This window comes from Carlito syrichta, unplaced genomic scaffold (assembly GCF_000164805.1).
Source record: "Carlito syrichta isolate Samal-C Ts95f unplaced genomic scaffold, Tarsius_syrichta-2.0.1 Scaffold301530, whole genome shotgun sequence".
NCBI lineage: Eukaryota > Metazoa > Chordata > Mammalia > Primates > Tarsiidae > Carlito > Carlito syrichta.
The window spans coordinates 68,292-84,112 of NW_007245626.1; the positions used below are offsets into that span (position 1 = coordinate 68,292).

A 15,821-nucleotide genomic window follows, 5' to 3' on the forward strand; every position below is an offset into this window, starting at 1 on the left:
CGGCCGGGTGACGTAGCCCCGCGCCCGGCCCCGCCCCATCCCATCCCGCCCCCCCCCCCCCCGCCCCGCCCCTCCGTCCGCGCCGCGCGGCCTCTCGGGGCGCTGGCGCAGCGATGGCGGAGGCCGTGGAGCGTACCGACGAGCTGGTCCGCGAATACCTGCTCTTCCGCGGCTTCACGCACACGTTGCGGCAGCTGGACGCCGAGATCAAGGCGGACAAGGAGAAGGGGTTCCGGGTGAGCGGCCGGCGGGCGCGGCGCTGGCGGAGGTGGCCCGAGGAGCCGGGGAGCGGGTTTTCCCCAGCACCGCCCTCGGGTGGGAGCGGCGCTGTCACTCGCGCGGGCGGGACCGGAGACAGCCGCGCGCCGCTTCGCGGGCCAGATGAGGAACTGAGGCCCTCGGACGGACGTGATTCGTCTGGAGTTGCCCTGCAAGTCAGGCGCGTCGCCGAGGCTGGAGCCCAGATGCCCCCACTCCTGGTCCAGGGCTCTGTTCTCCACCCCAGCCTTCCAGCCTCCTTGCAGGCCAGTCCTCGGCCAGGATGGCGAGGAGGTCTTAGAGGCCGAAGTTAGGTAGTTGGTTGAGCTTGGGTAACATACATTGAAGGGTTGGCTTCCGATGGCAGTGAGAGCAAAGGGGTCTGCAGGCCGTAACGTTAGCTAGGTTCGAGTATCTGCGGCGTTTGTTTGAAACGGACTTGCCACGAACTCATTGGCAATTTTGTTTCTGCAGTTGAGGAAGACCTCGTTGCACGTTTTACAACACAAACTTCCCTTGCGCTGACATGATTTTCTCTTTAAAGGTGTTGGGTTTGTATGTTTATGCTGACTTCAATGAGAAAGGCAGTGAGCTAGTAGCAAGAGCACTGGAGAGGAGTTAGATCTGGTTTCTTGTCAAAGTTAGTGGCTACTTAGTGGCAAAAGCGAATCGTTTATCTTCTCTGGCTTCAGTGGCCTGATCCGTAATATAGGGGGGTTGGATTGTTATTGGTATCCAAACCCTTTTCCAAATTGTGAACTCTGGTGTAATTGCTCCTTATAAGGAGGCGACTTATTTGGCTGACATTCTGAGCAGCTACCAGGGCTTTGGTGGAACTTTGATGATGTGGAAGGAGTCAGTGCATCTCCTTGTGATCCTTGGAATCCTGGAATTGTGGAACTGGGAGGAGGCCCATGGAGACAGTCTTATACTCTGTGAGGCAACTGAGACCACAGTTGAAGTGACGTTGCAAAATGTGTCAAGTAAGTCAGAAGCAGATCCAAAACCTGAAGAATTATACCTGAAATTTCAGGTGAAGAATTACACCTGAAATTTCAAGAGGGTCAAACTACATATCTAACATCAGAAAATAACTTAAAAGCTGTTACATTAATATGGTTTGAAAATTTTATAGATTGCTAACTTTAAAAAAAGTATTTTAACATCCAGAAACCATGACAAAAGGAACCATGACCTCCTTGCCATCCTGGCCATAGAGAATTCCCTTCTGTTCTTTACCATCTACTGTATTATCTTTCTCTCAACAGGTGGACAAAATTGTGGACCAGCTGCAGCAGTTAATGCAGGTGTATGACTTGGCTGCCCTTCGGGATTATTGGAGCTACCTGGAGCGTCGACTCTTTAGCCGCTTGGAGGATATATATAGACCCACCATCAACAAGTTGAAAACCAGCCTGTTGCGCTTTTATCTAGTCTACACAATCCAGGTGCTTGTTGATTCAGGGGTTTTGTTTCCCTTGGTGGAAAGAGCTCTTTGATCCAGAAATAGCGTTTCTTTTAGCCCCGGAGGATTCTGTGCCTTACTATGGAAAAGAGTGGAACAATCATAGTGCAAGTTATTTTTGCCTGTTTTCCGACTCTTTTTTTTTTCTCATCATGATTTTTTTTTCCTTCTCATCAGTGGATCATCTGACTTGTCTTCCTCATTCCTATTTCCTCTCTTGTTTTAAGCATGTAAGCTTAAAACAGAGGTAGTGTTTTAAAGAATATAAGTAACTGAGTTAGTTTGAGTAGTAAAGATTATAGCTAACCTGCAGGAATAAGTCATTGAATTATTTGCACATAAAGTAGGGATTAATTTTTAGAATGGCATTTATCACTAGAACTTCAATTTAAACCAGCTTTGAAATACAAGGTCTTTGAGAAAAGAGTGATGATTTTCTTTATATTATGGAATTTGTAAATCCTGTTTTGCCTCTTACATGGCAAGACAAAGGCTGTCTGCTGTACAGTGATGAAGAATCTTACCTCTGAACTTCTGTCTTTTCCCTGTCCTTGCTACCTCCTTGTGTCTTATCAGACAAACAGAAATGACAAGGCTCAGGAGTTCTTTGCAAAACAGGCCACGGAACTCCAGAACCAGGCCGAGTGGAAAGATTGGTTTGTCTTGCCCTTCCTGCCATCACCAGACACCAACCCCACCTTTGCTACCTACTTTTCTCGACAGTGGGCTGACACCTTTATTGTGTCCCTGCACAACTTCCTGAGCGTCCTGTTTCAGTGCATGCATATCCTTTCAGCTGCCTGGGGCTCTGGGCCCAGCCAGAAGCATCTTTAGACCTCACCTTCAGATCATCCTCAGACCGTGTGATCAGTAACTGGCTGTTCAGGATACAGCCATTTCTTCTACAAAATGCCCAAGGATCATTGAGAGGGACCACAGAAGGAGGCTGGACAAATTGTGATTGCTTTTGTCAGTAGGCCAGGGATTCATAAACCTCAGTTCTAACACTGTGCTGCTGAAGTAATAGCTGACTGGCATGGGTGGGGATGGCGGCAGCAGCTGGGTGCTAATACTAAAGTCTGTAGGCAGGCACAGAGGCTGGAAGGCAGCAGCTTTGTGGAGCATCCAGGCAGTCTCAAAAGTACCCTCTCTTATGCATGAAATTGTATCATCAGGGATGTCACTTGTTTTTGCTGGGATTAGGCAGTAGATGAGAATACTTCTTGGGTTGGAACTTGCTGCATGCATTGGTGTTTGGGTTACTGTCTCTAATAGTAATCTCAGTGTTCCTCAAGTTGCCAGAAAACAAAGTAGGTTTAAGAATATATATGTGGCTATTTGAGAGACAGAATAATGAGGATGTAGGTAAATAATTTAAAGCCTACCAGAATGTACAAAAATACACATTTTTGTCTTGGAAAATCTGAGATCCTGGGGTATATGCTGTTCATGCTCTCCAGACTGGAAATCTAGGGGAAGAGAAGGGAGTCTGGTTTGGATGGGGCTGCCTGGCACTGATAAATTTGGGCATTAAGAGGTGTTTTAGTTCCACGGGAGGTTGCTTTTAGCTGAATGTCTGTACTGACCTTCCTAAAGCTTAGACTCATAAGAACACTTTCTGATGGAAATGGGAAAGGCTCCTTTCCCGCCTTTGCTCTTTCTGTGTTGCGGACGGGTGTGAATTCTGCCCTTGCCAGAGCTGCCTTTTTTCTCCCCTTTGTTGCCTCTCTTTATCCCGAGGACTTTCCAGTGAAATTAGCAGTGTGGTTATGGCATGACCATGTCAGGAAAATTGAAACTCACTCGAGAGATTTTCAATGCCCCTCAAACTAGGTCATGTACATGTAAGCTTCAGTTGGCTTCCCCAGTATTGAGACCCCCATCTGCTGTTTTCTCCTCCTGACTGAAGCTGTCTGAGGCAGTGGGAAAGACCAAAACCCTAAGCTAGAATGTGGATGTTCTTAGAGTGGTGTGTAGCCATACAATCTGCAGAAAGCTTTTTCTTCTCAGTCTCAACCTTTGCCGGAGAGAGGTTCAGTCTGGGGAGGGGAAACCAAGAGGCTGATTTTTCTGCCTCACTGGCCATGTGTTTATGGAGCCACGGACCTCCAGGGCTGCTTTTAGCTGAATGTTTGTATTGACCTCCCTAAAGTTTAGACTGGCTATGAAGCCAGCTGGGGACTAGGGCTTTACTACTGGTATTTTGGGGAAAATATTCAGGTTTGGATTTATGTTTTCTCTGTGGGCTGGCCAGGCAGATGGTCATGTGTCTGTGAGTATGTCTAAATCAGGCTAGACCTAGAGTAACAGACCAGGAGACAAGAGAAAGACTATTTCATAAAGCTGGTAAGACCCCACAGCACCAGTCCTGTACTCTGTTCTCTGTGTCTCATGTGTTTTCATGTGTTCTGCTGTTGTGTCAAGAGTTTGGGAAGGACTTTTACATGTTTTGCAGGCAGGCTTGTTCTTTAACTTTGTGCACCAGTGCCTGTGATCCTGAACTTTGATGCAGAGTGTCAGAGGACCAACCAGGTTCAAGAAGAAAATGAAATTCTGCGTCAGAAGGTTTGTTCTGAACAGGCTTGCTTCTGGGGAGGTACTTCTGTTTTTGTGTGTGAAATTAGGTAGTGGAAGTGGAGGGTTGATTAAATATAGGAAAACCAAACTATTCTTGGCTTAAAATAAGTCACCAGAATATCAGTATTGGTGATTTGGAGACTCTAATATCTCTGAAAACTAGAGGCAAGATTCACATTTTAAGTCACATGTATAGCATAAACAATATAGTAAAAGTAATGAACTTTTAAGGAGAAAAATATTGTATGTATCCATGCCACCTTACAACTAACCTGTTTTCATATGTCTACTTTATCTTCCCAGGCTTTTTCTACCTACAGCCATGTATATATTGTTTACAGCCCAGCTATAATTTAATTCTTCCTATTCAGCTATGTTTCTCTAGTTCGATAAAAATGATAGAGCCAGGGGACCCACATTTTCCTTTACATTTTGTGTAAGGAGCATTTCTCTGTCCTGAAATTAAGAGTTCTGTAAGTGATATTTTCAGGAAAAGAAAGATTATAAGCTATTTAGGATTTTAGGGTTTTGGATTCTTGAGTTTTGAAAGGGTGTGTTTGTATATGTAATTTTCTTTAGGCAAATGGCTAAAAATGTTATAAATTATTAAATATTTTCCATGAGAATTCTAAAACCTGATTTTGTAGATTTCAAAGATCAAAGCAGGATTGGGTGACTCTATTTTTCTTAGAGAATTCAGGAAGAAGCAAGTCAAATTAAAAAAAAAAGAAAAAAAGGCCGGGCTTGGTGTCTCAACCTGTAATTCCAGCACTTTAGGAGGCCAAGGCGAGTGGTTTGCCTGAGCCCGTGGGTTTGAGACCAGCCTGGGTAACTTGGCGAGACCTCATCTGTATAATAAATCAAAAATTAGCCGGGTGTGGCAGTGCACCTGTAGTTCCAGCTACTTGGAAGGCTGAGGGGGAAGGATTGCCTGAGCCCAGCAAGTTGACACTGGGGTGGCTGTGAGTGTTCCATGGCACTCCAGCCTGGGTAACAGAGTGAGACTCCAACTCAACAAAACAAAACAAACAGTTCAAAAAAAGTAGGTTTTTGAATTTCTGATGGTTTTTGGTTTTTCTCACTTTTGCATTTTTCCAAACCACAATGAACAGAGAGTGAGATGAGCTCTTTGAGGCTGGGGCAAGTGGCACTCTGAACTACTGAGTTTGGGTTCAGATATGATGTGTCTAGAAGTCTTCCTCAGTATGGGGAAGGTTAGGTGAGATCACCGGCTAACTCAGCCCCACTCCTTCATAGCTTTTTGCATTGCAAGCTGAAATTCACCGACTGAAGAAAGAGGAGCAACAGCCAGAAGAGGAAGAGGCCTTGGTCCAACACAAATTGCCTCCCTATGTTTCCAGTATGGACCGCCTGGGGGACTCAGAACTGTGAGTATATTCAGTGACCTCTGTGTTCCTCCTTTGTCCTTTGTGCTCTCAGCCCAGGGTTTCTTCTGACCCTACCTTGCCCTGGCCCCCTGTGCCTGCCAAAGAACTCCTGGGCACACACTCCTCTTGCTTCAGACCTTTATGAGTAAAGTCTCCATGGCCTGTAAGTCCTCTAGGAGTTGTTCTCAACCTCTGAGCCTCTGACTCTGCCCAGAGCTGCAGGGGAGTTGGGGGTAGAACTGCACAGTCAGGGATTTGTACATCCAGATGTGCATAGCCTGGATAAATAAAGCACAACCACTATTTCGAAGTCTTTTTTTTTAGTCTGGAAAATACAGTTTATTTAGGAAGAAAATTAGAGTGAGAAAGAGAGGAGAGTCCCCTCCTCAAGATTCAAAGATGTAATTTAAACTTTTTTAGTGGCTACATTTAAAAAAGTAAAACAAAACAAGTGAAGTTAATTTTAATGCTATATTTTATTAGCCCAGTGTATTCAAAATGTCATTTAAACATGGAATGAATGCAAACAAATATCAATGAACTATTTTATACTTTTTTTCTTACTAAGCCTTTGAATTCCAGTGTGTATTTTGTACCTCCATCACATTTCAGTTTGGACTGACCACATTTCATGTGCCTAGTAGCATATGTGGCCAGTGGCTATTGGACAAGACAGCTCTGAACTTTACTATAGTCCACAAACAAGAGCTGCGGACTTCACCATTGTAACAGATAAGCTGTTGGCTCCCTTTGTACAGGAAATGGTACCAAGGATAATGCCACCTTAAAGCCCAGGCTCCTGGACTTGACTGAGGCCCAGTCACTAGCATATCATCCAATGCCCAGGAGATCTGTGTTCCTGGTTTTTCCACGTTCTGCTCCAGTCCTGTGACTCTGTGGTATGTCTTCTTGACCAGAGCCATGGTGTGCAGCCAGAGGAACACCTCCCTCTCCCATTCACCTCGCGTGGGCTTCCTGTCCTTGCTACTGCCTCAGAGTAAGAAGAGCCCCTCAAGATTGTCACCTGCCCAGGGTCCCTCTCAGGCTCAGAGCTCGGCCAAGAAAGAGTCCTTCAGCAGTCAGGTAACCATGAGTCCTGCCTTTCTAACTCTTGTCAAGAAGCCCCTGACATCTGACTGTGCTTTCAGACCTCCTTGTCAATTGTAGACTCGCTTTCCCTCCCTTTAGGACTGATTATGTTGGTGAAATCCTAAATTCCCATCTCATTCCCTTTCTTCTCCCTCCCCTGCCTTTCCCCTCACAAAATGATAGCTCTGTAGGGTGAGAATATAGGTAAAGCCATAGTGGAGGAACAAAGAGGAAAATCCACCTAATGCATCCCATCCACCATAACCCATCCTCACCTGTGGCTGGAACTGCAGGCATTGTGACGGTCGAGACAGTTGGCTGGCACATGCGTACTGATCAAGGACAGTGCAAGAACTCAGACATAGGTCTCCTGGTCCAAGTGACTGCTCTCTGCCCCCAAACACGCACTTATGTGTCAGCTCTCAAAAGTCTGTGGCAGCACTCCCTAGGTGAAGTAGTGGATAGCTGATGATGACAGAAGTAGGCTTTCAAGAGTTCCTCCCCTTTTCTCAGTAATTTCCTGTGAACTCATGAAGGCTTATGTGTTTTGGTGGCTCAAGCGTGCGTTCAGGCAGTTCTGGAATTCTGAATTTTGGGGATATAAAGTAGTGTTTGGCTAAAGAGTCAATTAAGTTACCTCTGAATCCATGTATTTTGCCACAGGCTGAAATTTGCTGATTTTGCAAAGAATTTTCACTTTTTATAGAAGATTGCAAGATAATTTCTTTGCTATCAGCTTATGTCCAAAACAGCCAATGGTCCCACTAAATAGTTTTCCTAGCAGAGATTGTTGGAATTCGTTGCTTTCAGAAATGAATGCCGGAGTGAAAGTTTAACCGACTCAGAGTTATACTTTATTGCTTGGATGAGGCACTTTCTCTTTTAGTGTATTTTTATTAGTTACAGATAAAGTAAGTCGTCATAGTCAGTGCCTTCCTCTTCTACCACTCTTGCTGTGAGACCAGTTTCAAGTGATGCTGTAGCTTGGGGCTACTTGTACCCAGGGAGGCAAGGTCTGCCCCCAGGCTACCATTGGAATGCAGCCCTTGGGCTTCATATTGTTGAGCAGAACACTGGATCAGATAGAGCATGGGCTTTGGAGTCAGGCAACTTCACTGATAGCCCTGGCTCCTCATTTTGTGTTTGGTGCTCAGATTGCTTAAACTCGCCCCAATTTGCTTGGGATAATAATAATAGTACATACTTTCCAGGGGAGGATTAGTTGAACTGATAGAAAAGAGCCCTTGTTATATGTAGCATCTGGCAGATGATCAGCACTCAGTAAATTTTAGTAATAGAAGTTGTATTCCTGTAGGTACTGGCCTACTTGGGTATTTGAGTCAGTTCTGAGGCCTAAACTGCCATTAATACAAAATGACTATAATCTTAGCATCCCTGAGAGATGAAGCAGTTAAAAACCAATCAGTCATGGTTACTCCTGTGAATTTTTTTTGATCATTCTAATTTTTAAAATTAGAATTCTAGTTCTGTGGAATGTGACCATGTAAGCTGTATTGTTTATACTTTCCAGATGTCTTTCACTGTGCAACTTTTTATAAGTTTAATAGATGATGTATGGAGTGTTGAGTCCCTTGGAATAGCTTGAAATTATGAAATTCAGTTTCATTAACTTACAGTGAAAGAAAACAGAGACAACTTGTTTGGGGATAAGCCTGCAGCCATACTCTTTCTGTGGTCAGGAACTGTGTGTCACGGGTGAAGTTGAAATGGAATTGGAAATTTTTTGTGCAAGTTTACACCCAAGAGATGAGGGTAAGAATGTATAATTGCAGCAAAACATTCCTTATCTTGCCTCTAAAAGATAATAGAACAAAGGTTGGGTCCTGGTATGGTGAGCAAAGTTTCCAGTTCCTGAATGGAGACCACAAATATCTACAATTGGAAAAACCCAGTGTTCAAGTCACTTGTTTTTTTAATTGACGGTAGATTATTTAGATTCAGCAGTGATATCTCAGTTCTCAAAATCACAGAATTAAAGAGTTAGAGGGAAACTTAAAGGTCATCAGGCCCACCATCCTGAGTATAAAAGAACACGTCTCAGTTGATTGCCTCCTGTGACACAGAGCTCACTGCTTGTCGAAGTGGGAGTGTGTGCATGTTTAGAAAGCAGTTAGTAGAAAATTATTTATGACTTTTACTCATTGATCTTAGCTTTTCCCTCTGGAGCTACATAGAGTAAGTCTCCTTGGATAGGGTAATCCTTACTATCTTTTCCATGCCAAACACTCTTTACCCCCGGCCCCTCAACTGTTTGCTCCTATGGCATGATTTCTAGACCCTTGCATCCTGGGCTTCTTCTCTGAGGGGGCATTCTAATGTTTCAGTCCCTCTGTTGGAGTTGATGCCCAAATTTGAGTATACACTTCTAGATCCTGTCTCACTAATACCAAATGCAGTATGTGGTAGGATCACTTTCTATAATTTTGATAATATACTGCTCTGAACTCAATGTACTGTGACACTGGTTTTAAAATAGGCCACATTGTTTTGACAGTGCATATTTAGCATACAGTCTTTTTTTTTTCACTATGACCACACTAGAGCCCTTGTTTCTTTTGTACTGTTAAGGAATAAGCACACACAAAAATTACCGTATTTTATTATTAAATTAACAATAAGTAAAGTGGCTGGGCTTGGTGGCTCAGCCTGTAATCCCAGCACTTTTGGAGGCCGAGGTGAGCGGATTGCCTAAGCCCGCAGGTTTGAGACCAGTCCAGGCAACTTGGCGAGACCTCGTCTCTTCAATAAATCAAAAATTGGCCGGGTGTGGTAGCACACGCCTATAGTTCCAGCTACTTGGAAGACTGAGGTGGAAGGATTTTCAGAGTCCAGCAGGTTGACACTGGGGTGGCCGTGAGTGTGCCACTGCACTCCAGCCTGGGCAACAGAGTGAGACTCCAACTAAAAAAAACCCCAAAAAACAACTATGTAAAATGATGAGACTTTCTTATTTTAAATATTATTTATTTAGAGGATCCTGAATTTCATTCACATCAGCATTTTGCTTGCTTGTGATTGGTTGCTGTACTTGTTGTCATTATTCCTGACATGACAATAGCATCATTCTTGCAAAATAGATGGCAGTGCACAATTTTTAGGCTTTCAATATTTGTCTAGAGGAAAATTTTTTTGTAATGGAGGTAACTGCAAAACCATAATTTCCAAGCTTTTTTGAGATCTCTAATTAGAATAGCCAGGGAAGACACATTGAGAACAGGCTGGCCTGTGTTGCTGTTGGCTCTCACGGCCTGCAGTATGTACTTTATCCTTCCTCCCAGCAATAATTCTGTTACTTCACACCCACTTGGTAAGCCATCGGACTGCAAGTGGAAATTACCTTATTGTAGAGATAACATTTAATTGACTATAATGTAAAGAAAGCAAAGTGTCGGTAAACTTCTGTACTTATAACTCTTATTAATATCAAATTACCTGTCAGTGGTTGAGACTTTGTCAGTAACAACTGCTGCTCTAGTGGCTGTTGCAGTGGACCTTGACGGGATGGGGAAGAGTCTGTCTTTTGTTCAATCATTTCTGTGTTGTGAGAACCTGTTTCCTGGGTGGTTTTGTTTTGCTTCAGGTGAGACCAAATGACTGGAACTTGTTTCCTGTCCTGTCCTATTTGATGACTGCCTGACAAGCTCTGTGAGGCTTTGAAATCCCTCCTGATCTACTTAGGCCCCTGGAAATTATTTCTTATGTCTCCAGAGTGAGAAATAAGAAGGTCAAATGACAAGACATAGGTTATAATATCTCTTCTGAACTATAAGAGTTAGGTAGATTCTAAAATAATATAATTTAGATCATTGGATTGTTATGTTATATGAAGGAGGACCCTCCCTGCCAAAAAAAAAACCCAGAATTATATTTTGGAGGGCAAGCCCTTTGTAGTACAGACTTCCTCCACTAGATGAATGTTCTAGGAGCCCATTGGCATCAGTATACCAGCTAGCATTGTTGTGAGAGGCTATGTTTGGCTTCAGTGAGTTTTCTTTAGAGATTCTTTCAATGCATTTGCCCATTTCATGATGGGTGATTTACGAGCCACTAGTCCACACTGCTCTGAGTGTTCAGCAGTTTTTGACCAAAAGCTTAATAACCCCTGTGCCTCACCCTCCCTATTCACCAGATCTCATCCTGATTTTTTTTTTTATTTCCTTGGATAGAAAAGTTCCCAAAGGGAAATACTTTACCACTGTGGAAGAGGTGAAACAAAAAACTGACAGAAGCACTAAAAGACATCAAAATTGATGAGTTCAAAAACTGTTTTGAGTAGTGGGAAAAGCATCTTGATCGGTGCATTGTATCACACAGCGAGTACTTCGAAGTTGATTGAAATTTAAACATGGAGAAAAAAATTCACAATTTAAAATCAGTAAATTCTGGGGGTTTTTTGGGTTCCCCCCTCATATAAAGCCAACAGTTTAGATTTTTATGAGGTTTTCCCTTAAAACAAAATAAAACTTCTAGTTAATAGTTACATCACAGTAAACATTTACTTAAGTTATATATACATTTGAAGCTAGACACAAATTGACCTTAACCAACTTATTAAGGAATTTTGTGAACAGCAATATTCATCACATTATTATTTTTTGTTATTAGTGACTTAGATACAGTTTAAGGAGAAGCTGAAACACTTTAAGCAGGATCTGATAGGTCATGCTTAAGTTCATTCTTTCTACCTTATTGTTTTAAAAGCAGTTTTCTTAATTAGTACTGGATATCGTTGTTGCCATCTTGACCTGTGAGGAAAATGTTGTCTTTGTGTTGTTTAATTTTTTTTTTGAGTTGGAGTCTCACTCTGTCACCCAGGCTGGAGTGCAGTGGTACACTCCTGGTGACCACAGCCTTGACCTGCTGGGCTCAGGTGATCCTTCACCTCACCCTTCCTAGTAGCTGGAACTACAGGCATGCGCTGCTATGCCCAGCTAATTTTTTGATTTACTGTAGAGTGGAGGTCTCACCAAGTTATCTGGGCTGGTCTCGATCCTGTGGGCTCAGGTAGTCCTCTCTCCTCAGCCTCCCAAAGTGCTAGGATTACAGGCTTGAGCCACTGCACCCGGCCGTCTTTGTATTTCTTAATGTCATATTTTCTGCTCTTGCTAGGTAAGCATTACAAGTGGCTTTTGAGTTAGCTAAAGGAATTTGAAGTCTCCTCATTCCATCAATATGGGCCAGTTGAGTTGAGTAATCTTTTTTTTTTTTTTAAGTTGGAGTCTCACTCTGTCACCCAGACTGGAGTGCAGTGGCTGCTTCCGGCCACCGCAGCCTCGACCTGCTGGGCTCTGGCAATCCTTCCGCCTCAGCCTTCTGAGTAGCCGGAATTACAGGCGCGCACTACCACGCCTGGCTGATTTTTGGTTTATTGTAGAGATGAGGTTTTGCCAAGTTGCCCAGGCGGGTCTCAAACCTGTGGGCTCAGGCAGTCCACTCATCTCAGCCTCCCAAGGTGCGGGATTACAGGCTGAGCCACCGAGCCCAGCTGAGTTGAGTAATCTTAGCACCAAGTGTGAAAAAGGATAAAACACCATTTATCAGGTGGAGGGTGAGAGTAAGGCAAGCAGAGGCCCAAAAAGTGCCTGTCTCTCTCTGTAGCGTTTCCCACCTTTGGTCCCAGGGCAGTCCACCCTTATGCATGTAGCAGGCACAAGATATGGTGGAAGTGGCCCCCCTGGACTGTTTATGTGGCTGTTCAGTGTCTACATTTTCAGTGACTTGTTCTTACGGGGATTTCAGAGTGTCGTTTGAAGAAGCAGGACGTGACTCAACTGCCCACCGCCTCCCCAGACCTGGCCTTGACAGCGCTCCCAACTGGAATAGGCAAGCTCCTGAGGAGTGGACCCTTACATCTCACTGGATTTTGTCCTCCCAGAACCTGCACACAATTGTTATTGATACACTTCTGATACTTGGAATTAAAATGTTTGTGGCTGATCAGCACAGGTTTACCATTTTTGCTTTCTTCATGGAAGTACTTGGAGTGTGTTCTTTGAACAGTGTAGCATTTGCCTTCTGTTCTCTCTGTCTTGAGGGGAACTATTATGAAAATATATAGGAAATTCTCCATGTAAGAAGATAGAAGGGAATAAAGCAACAAGTCAAGCAGTTCTGCTTTCTTTTATTATGGGTCAATGCTATACAAGTTAGCCAGATAACGAGCTTGTTCCTTTTATTATGAGTCAGTGCTATACAAGCTAGCCAGATAACGAGCTTGTTCCTTGGCTTCATACAGAGTCCTTATTGTTGTCTTTAACTTGTCATCATTAGGGCTTCTGCTCCATTTTTGCTTTAGCTTTTCTAGCATTTTCTGATAGGTTTACATTGTTCTTTATGACTTGAACTTACCATTCATTCCTTTAAATGTTTTCCTTCTTTCTTATTGTGGCATAAAATGGCCAGTATTTTATGCTTCAGAATCTGTTATCCCTCACACATGAACAAATTTCCTTTTAGATCTTTTCTTCTATCTAGATGTTTTTAGGTATGTTCCTAAAAGTTAGAGTGTGTGTCTGACTGTTTCAGGATTCCCTTTTTGTCCTGCACCCTGATGGAGTCACTTTTCCTCAAGAATTTTTGTCTTGGGAACATAGCCAACCAGCTTTTCTTGTAAGTCAAAAATGAACCCAGTATGCAGAATTTCCTTATCCTTAATTTTCTGGGAGATGAAGTTTTCAACAAAGTAATTCATCAGGTGTTCTGTTTATAACAGAAGAAATCTCATGGAGTCAGGATCTTCCTTCCAGCTATTCGTTGCTGATGTAGCTTCATCCATCCATCCATCAGCTCAGCCATTCATGTATTAGTCTTTAATGAGTGCCCCACCTGTGCCAGGCAGGGTGCTGGGTGCTAGGGATGCAAAGAGTATAAGGTAGGGTCACTATGTGGAAGGGGCTCCCAGAAGGTCTCTGTACGTGCCTGTGTGCACATGTCATTGTGTAGCAAGTATACAGCTCTGCCAACATGTTTTACTTTTTCCAGCTCTTTATCCATACAGAAGGTATTGGCCACAGTTTTATGGATTTGTTTGAAAGGAATGACTTACATCACACTGTGACTTTATTCCCTTTTTCTCCTTATTTTTTAGCTTTTTATTTTTATATACTTTAAATCTTACAGAAAAATTCCAAGAATAGTATAAAGAATCCTTTTTCTCCCCTAATCCATTTGGGTTTTACCATTTCGCATTCTCATCAGGAATGTATGAGAATTTCTGGTTCCCCAAAGTTTCACCAGCAGAATCTGTAGTGCAGCTCTGAGCTTTTGCCAATGTGATGGGTGAGAAAGGGGATCTTAGTGCAGTTTACTTTGAAGATGAGCATCTTTTCACATGCTTAAAGCCCATTTTTATATATCTTTTGTAAATTCTGTTAACGTCTTTCCCTCTTTTTCTATGTAAATTTTGGTGTATTTCCTTCAATTTTTAAGTTTTTTATATATCAGAGATATTAAGCGTTTTTTCGAGATACTTGTTGCAAGCATTATTTCTCATTGTGTCCTTTATATTTTGACTTTTCCTGAGGTATTTTTTGGCCAAGTAAAAGTTTATTTTTTATGCAGCCAGATTTATTAGTCTCTTATTTTTACTGCAATTGAATTTTGAGTTATAGTTCACCTTCCTGTATAACCAGATTATTGAGGAATTTACCAGTGTTTTCATCTAGTACCTGCATTATTTCATTTTGTACATTTAGATATATATATGATTCATTTGTAGTTTATTCTCATGTATAATAATTAACAATGAGTTTAATTTGTTCTTTTTTTTTTTCAAATAGCCATCTGGTGTTCCCATGCCATTTATTAAAATTCTATCTTTGCTCCAGTAACTTGAAACTACCACCTTTAACATATACTAAATTACCATCTATAATTAGGTCTGTTTTAGACTTTCTGTTCCATTGATCTTTTTGTCTATTCATGCTCCAGTACCATGCTGTTTTAATTCTAGAGACTTTGTAGTATGTTTAAATATCTGGAAGGTTTAATCACTACCCCCCCCCCATAGCTCTTCTTTTTCAGTGTTGTTTTTTTTCCTAGCTATTTTTTTCTGTTTATTTTTTCTATATTAACTTTATCAATATTTTTATTGAGGACATTTTAAATTCACATTTTCGGGAGAACTGACATTTTGATGATGGTGTTTTATGCAGTCCAAGAAGCGATGCCTTTTCTTTGTTCCAGATTACATTCATGTCTTTTAGAGATGTTTTACACATTTATTTAAATAGATTTCACACATTTTTTGTTAACTTTAGTCCTAGATATTTTATATTTATTGTTGCTATTATAAGTAGGGCTTTCTCTTATATCCTATACCTGGTTATTATTTGTATATATGAAGTCTACTGATTTTGCGTTTCAGTTTTACATTTTTCTACCTTGTTGAGTTCTTTTGAATTAGTTTTAGCATTTATTCTCAAGGATTTTTCAGGTTATTGTCATGTCATCTGCAAAAAGATAGCTTTACTTCTTTTTCAAGTCTTCAGTCTCTTAATTGTTTCTTTTGTATAATACGACCAGTACAATGTTCCATAGTAAGGGGGACAGTGAGCATCTTACCTTATTCCTCAGCAGGGCTGCTTCAGATAAGTATGATGATGGCTTCAGGATTGGGAGAGCGGGGTAGTGTGTGTTATGCACACATACACAACCACACACATATGTATGTATGTGCAGATTTTAAAAATCATATTAAGGAAGTATTCATCCATTTCTGTTTTCTCACATCCTTTTAGTAGCAATTGAGCTGAGTATGGTCAAAGGTTTTCAGCATCTATGGAGATAATCATATGACTTCTCCTTAGATGTATTTATGTTGAATTATACTAGTAGATTTCCTTATTTTGAGCCATCGTTGCTTTCCTAGTATAAATGGCACTTGATCATGGTACATTATTTTCTTAATGTAGTGTTGGAGGGACTATTCAGTAGTATTTTACTTAGAAATTTTGGATTGATATTTGTATCAATATGTACCTGTGATTTCCTTTCTTTGTGCTGTCTTTTTTTTTTTTTTTTTT

General features: G+C 41.9%; 1 protein-coding gene across 2 annotated transcripts in view; it reads left to right on the forward strand.

The window, feature by feature from the left end:
* Positions 1 to 63: 63 nt before the first annotated feature.
* The window catches only part of WDR91 (WD repeat domain 91), a 31,382-nt gene continuing 15,624 nt past the window's right edge, over positions 64 to 15,821 (forward strand). Inside the window, exons 1-6 of one of the 2 annotated variants that reach the window (XM_021710778.1) lie at positions 64 to 236; positions 1,527 to 1,706; positions 2,300 to 2,507; positions 4,206 to 4,288; positions 5,558 to 5,688; positions 6,573 to 6,771. In XM_021710778.1, the coding sequence (XP_021566453.1) occupies positions 114 to 236; positions 1,527 to 1,706; positions 2,300 to 2,507; positions 4,206 to 4,288; positions 5,558 to 5,688; positions 6,573 to 6,771 (924 nt within the window). In that variant the 5' untranslated portion in view covers positions 64 to 113. The remainder of the gene's footprint in view (positions 237 to 1,526; positions 1,707 to 2,299; positions 2,508 to 4,205; positions 4,289 to 5,557; positions 5,689 to 6,572; positions 6,772 to 15,821) is intronic. The other variant, XM_008054798.2, reaches the window with a different exon arrangement.